We start from the raw sequence: 5680 nt of genomic DNA, 5'->3' as shown, positions 1-5680 counted from the left end.
TTCAATATAACCAAGTCCTTTGAGTAACTACGCAAGAAGGCAAAGTGCAGAATAATAAATCAACACAAGAATATAGTGTTGAAAACGCGTTGCTCAAGAGAGGAAAAATCATGACCTACCTCTGTAGAAATTTGCCCAAACTTTCCACTGAGCATGAGGAACTTGTTAAAGGTTACAATGATTTTTACACCTAATGAATTGTTACAGACAATCCGTACCCCCAACTCGCTCTTCCTTAACAGTTCCAAATTGTTGTCTCTCTTTCTACTCTCTTCAATGACACTACCCAGTCAGAGAAGTTCCTTACAACTCGATAAACACCTATTATATAGTTTATAGGAAAAGTAACTAGATTTTGAACCACACTTCAGAACCTAACTATTACAGCTCAAAAATAGAATGATAAATCTTGATAGAAACAGATTCATTGTAGCTTCTCTAGTTGGCTCCCTCGAAACTCTGATGTTGACTCTGAAATCACTTTAGATGTATCTCTCTTTAGATGTGGTCAAGTTCCAAAGATTTTGACGTGCTATATTTATAGGAATGTTTGTCGCCTTCAATTCTCTAAATCCACACAAGGCATGGTTTCATAAGTTTTATGAAAACCAATCCTTATTTGATATGGATTTCCTTCTTTTCTTGTTTAAGCGCATACGGTTTCCTTCTCATATTTCCTAGCTAATTCGATGTGTTCAACTTATGATAATCGTTCCATAATTTGAACTTCGGTTTCTCGTTGAATAGGAATGAGTTAAAACTTCCAATTTTCTAAGTCGACATGAAACAGCTTCTCTCGACAGTCTCTTGTTCTTCTTTCTAAGGACCAGTTTCTCTGAGTTGTTCCTCTCATGTTGTGACTGTTTCACTAGTTCCTTTGGAGATCTGTTTGGATGCTGGTTCTTCTCATCTTTGTTTGTTCCTCCTTGTACTTCATTGTTTTTTTATGCATAGTTTGTCAATCTTTAAAACTTTATTTTAAGCTTTGAACAATTATTGAGGTAGCAGTATCTCAATAGCACCTTTTTATCTTCTACCTTTTAGTATCATTAATTTATTCTAGAAAGGTGAAGAAATAAGATGAATCAACACAAGAGTGAGTGTGTGTATATATACATATAATTTAAAAAAGGAATAAGTGAAAGACTTTTTGTAAACTTCTTATTATATTGTGAAAAAAGACTTGAAAATAAAGCTCTTCTTCCCTTTTTGTGTGCATTCTCAACCATGTACAACTAAAAACCAAGCAGATAAGGAAAAACCCAAAAGATGAACTGCTCATTCATGAACACCTCCTTTGTCCCTAAGGCTTTGCCTTCTCTTCCTCTTCCTCTTCTCCATGGAAAAGTCCAGATATCATCAATCCAACAAAAGGTTTCATTTCCTTAGAAATTCTCAATATATATACAATCAATTAATTATATACCATCAAGGAACTTACTCTTCTTTTCTTGAATTCAATTTTAACAGGCATCAAAAGGCATCAACTTGAAGGCTATAGAAAGGTTGGTCTCTTCAAAATCCTCATTGGCTATTCAAGTTGGAACACTTTTGGCCACTGTAAGAACCCTTTGATTAGCTTATATATTTATTTTGCTCTTTCTTTATAAGAGTTGGTTTTTCAAGAATCCATAATAAATGTATAGGTAGGTGCTGAGCCAGCTTTGGCAGTGACAGGAGTGAATAATGAAGAAGACTTGATTTGGGCGTTGACCCAATTGGCCATTTCCGCATTCTTCTACTTCCTTGTTTGCCCAGTAAGTGGAGATTAAAACATGGATTTAATTAGTTATAAACATTTATAGTATATAATTTCTTTTATATTGTCATAGTAATTTAATTTGCGAGCAGATTAATTATCAATTTTATTATGCATAATTAATGATAGATTTTACTTGTATTGACTTATAATAACCTCATTGAGTAAATATTTTTTACGTCATCCATATATATAACTTAAACTCTGAAAAATAGAATACTTCTAAAACTATGCTAGTTGTCTATAGTATGCTCTTGTTATTATTTATTTATTCTCTTTATCACTTTCTGTTTTATGTGACTTCGATTGCAGCCTATCATAATGACATGGCTTAGGAAAAGGTGGTACAAGAGGGACCTATTGGAGATGTATTTGCAGTTCATGTTTGTCTTCATTTTCTTTCCAGGGTAAGTGGTGGTTATACCATGTATTGATATTTTCAATAAATTATTTACCTGAAATTCTGGCCAAAATAGGGTAAACTAGAATTAATATGTAATCCAAACACCATCAGACCTAATGAAGTTACTAATACTATAACAATGTGAAGAAACTAGAAAATACCACATAAACATGGAGGAAAAATAAAGAATATCAAAATTCCTACAAACCACAAATTTAAGCTAGCAAGCAGCATAAGATTCTTGGAATAATTGAAAGTACGTAGATGGTTCAGGCCTTCAGGGGTTTGGCAAAATCCAATACTTCAGCGTCGAACAGTAGATGTACGTAAAAAGTCATTATATATACAAGGCTTAATGCATATGCGGCCCACTAAACTTGCCCCTTTTTTTCATTTTGGCATCTTAACTAAGTATTATTTCTATTGAACTCCTGAACTTGTTCTCAAGTGTGTCTATTAAACCCCTTAAATCTGATTTTTATTAGAAGCAGAAATTGAATTGAGAAAATGAAGGCGGAGTAATATTTTAGACATATGGTAAGCTAATCTTTAGGTTCATGGATGTGTCGGTTTCTGTTGGTTCTGCTCTTCCACTGCCAGCTTAATTAAGAAATGCTCCTTTTTTCCCTCTCAATTGCTGCTAATCTTACCCCCTGTTTGGATGGTTGTTTCCCGTGGTTCATTAATGTACAGTATGGTATGGTACAGTATGGTGTTGTATTATATTGTACTGTATTAATGAACACCATGTTTGGATAGACTGTATCGTTTGTTGTGGTTTAATAACATTTGTATTGTTTGGTTTGACTGTATGGTACTGTATAATAACTTGTAAGTTTACTAAAATACCCTTAACTCTTAATTAGAAATTAGTTTATATATATTAATAAAACTCAGGTAAAGAATAAAATAGGAACTTTAAAAAATAAGTAGGTAGTGGGTAGGGGTGGTGGAGGGGTAGGTGGTGTGAGGTAGGTGGTTATGGAATGAGGGTGGGGGTGAGGTTGGATGGTGGTGAGGGGTAGTGGGTGGGGGTGGTCGAGGGGTGGGTGGTAGGGTGGGGTTGGGCGGTGGTGAGGGGTAGTGGGTGGTGGTTGGGGTGGGTGGTAGAGGAGTGGGGTAGTTGGGGGTGGGAGTGGGTGGTAGGGCGGGGGTGGGGTGGGGTGGGGGTGAGTGGTAGGGTGGGGTGGTGTGGGATGGATGGTGGAGGGAGGGGCACGGATGGGGTGGGATGGATGGTGGAGGGTGGGGCAGGGATGGGGTTGGGGTCAGTGTTAGGGTGGGGGTGAGGTGGGATATAATGGAGAAATAAAATATGTAACCACGGAAAAACCACCAAATCTATGGTTACAAAAATTGGGACTTTTCATGGTTGTATAACCATGGAATGAACCACGAGTTTACAACACCATACCACATAATTTTAAGAACAATGGAAACAAACATGGTTTCATAGAAAACCATACATTAATGAACCACGGGAAACCACCATCCAAACAGGGGGTTAGTTAAAAGATGACATAATTAAATTAAAATACATATTAGCATGTTGCTACATTGAAGATGGAATACTATGTAAGTCGAATTGTATTTGATAGACACACTTGAAGATAAGTTCAGGAGTTGTATGAACAACACTTAGTTGAGGTGTCAAAATAGAAAGAAAAGGGCAAATTTAGGGGACCGCATATGCGTTAAGCCTATATACAATTAGAAATATAGAACAAAACACTCTCTTGATTAAAAAATTCACGTCTAAATTTTTGAATTTAAACACTGATTGATAATGGGATGTGATAAGATGGAATAATTGTACTTCTGAATGAATTGAAACAAATGAAGGAACTATGATAACTGATTTCTCTTTTGTTAAACAGAACGTTATTTTTCTATATTTAAAAATAATTTAACTTTATGAGATAATTTACAGTCACATAAATATCTAAGGCTTGTTTTTTACCATAAATTTCAAAAGTATTACTTTTTTTCTAAAATTTTATGTCAAGTCAAATAATGTCACATATATTGAGATGAGACGGAGGGAGTACAACATTTTTTATCCCTCCCTCAATTTGTCAAATTCCATGAATGAGTAACAACTATGCCCTTACTAGTGTATTATTTAATTACTATATTTCTTGTTTGGAATCATTTGCATGAAAAAGCACATAGACAATCAGTAAATGCTAAAATAGGCATTTAGTCTGTATGTATTTAACTTGTTTGAAAGAAAAGATATTCCTAATGATTTCTCATGTTTGGAATTGATAATTAGTTGGTTGACATATTGACCAAGAGAATTCTTTCAAAAACTAGGGTTCTTCTATGGGCACCATTTCTGAACTTCAGAAAGTTCCCAAGAGATTCATCAATGAAGTACCCATGGTCTACGCCAGAAAATCCATCTCAAGTTAAGAATATGTACAGGAAGTATCCATGGGCTACTGAAGAAGACTATGAAGTACTATAAATATAGCATATACAAGTTCATAAATAATCTCTGACTCATGTAAGTCTGAATTTGTAGCATGGTGATTTATTGTATCTTCCACAATGTAAAGTTGTTGTCATGTGTTTATAAAGATATATGCAACAACAAAGATCTTGTAAAAAGGTCACATTTACAGAGATAACTGGAAAAACAAAACTCCAAAGACTTGCGAAACAAATTTTTGGAAGCAATCGTTAAGAGAATGGTTAGAGGATTAAATTAGCTATAGTTTACTTTTGTCAGTTTGTTATATTCCGTGTTTTATATATCAAATGATTGGCTAAAAAATTAAAATGTCAAGTAAACCCACTTCTATATCTCCGTCCCAAGAACGTAGCCTCTAGCTCTCTTTAAAAACATCTATATATATTATTAAAAGGAGAGGAAGAAGCACCACATTAAGCCAAGTGGCATAAGCAGAATGAGACATGTGTACAGTTTTAGGATAAAGCTCCAAAAGATTTGGAGTTTGAAAATATTTTATTTTATTTTTTAAAATAAAGGTCTGAAAATTTAATTTAGAAGAAGTGCTCAAGATAATGCTGCTAAAGGGGTGATATGAGTCACAACTCTGTTCTTTTATTTTTCGTTTTGTGTATCGCTTGTTCAATCAATTAAAATAAGTTGTTGGTCTCCTACAAATTTCACTATCAAAAGAAATAAAGCTTTCCAATATATGTTTGTATGTTTTTGGCTTAATTATGAAGTTAATTTCATTAATATCATTTTGTATCTGATCTTATGTTATTATTAATCGGTGCATAATCTATATTTATCTTGAATAATTTATGATAATTTTATCGCTCTTGGCATTACACGGAATATGAAACTGAGAGATTCATCACTTCTTTGATCTTTTGAGTTCAAGCTACAACTAAGCAGTTCAGTATGAAGGTTGAGATTCAAAAGGGCAAAGAAATTTGTGCTTATGCCGACTCTTTCTTAATTTTACCTACCTTTTTTTTTTTTTTTTTTTTTTGTTGTTGTTGCCCTAATGTTCAACATCTTTATAAGTATTTAACAAAAA

At 34.0% G+C, this 5680-nt stretch overlaps 1 protein-coding gene across 1 annotated transcript; it reads left to right on the top strand.

The window, feature by feature from the left end:
* Positions 1-1153: 1153 nt before the first annotated feature.
* On the top strand, positions 1154-4831 carry LOC132640838 (NAD(P)H-quinone oxidoreductase subunit L, chloroplastic). The gene is made up of 5 exons (XM_060357617.1): positions 1154-1374; positions 1471-1560; positions 1647-1757; positions 2072-2166; positions 4479-4831. Exons 1-5 carry the CDS (start codon positions 1270-1272, stop codon positions 4630-4632), a joined length of 555 nt encoding a protein of 184 aa, XP_060213600.1. The 5' UTR covers positions 1154-1269; the 3' UTR covers positions 4633-4831.
* The last annotated feature ends 849 nt before the right edge of the window (positions 4832-5680 follow it).

This window comes from Lycium barbarum, chromosome 5, assembly GCF_019175385.1.
Source record: "Lycium barbarum isolate Lr01 chromosome 5, ASM1917538v2, whole genome shotgun sequence".
NCBI classification, from domain to species: domain Eukaryota; kingdom Viridiplantae; phylum Streptophyta; class Magnoliopsida; order Solanales; family Solanaceae; genus Lycium; species Lycium barbarum.
This window is presented reverse-complemented; position numbering and strand designations above follow the sequence as displayed.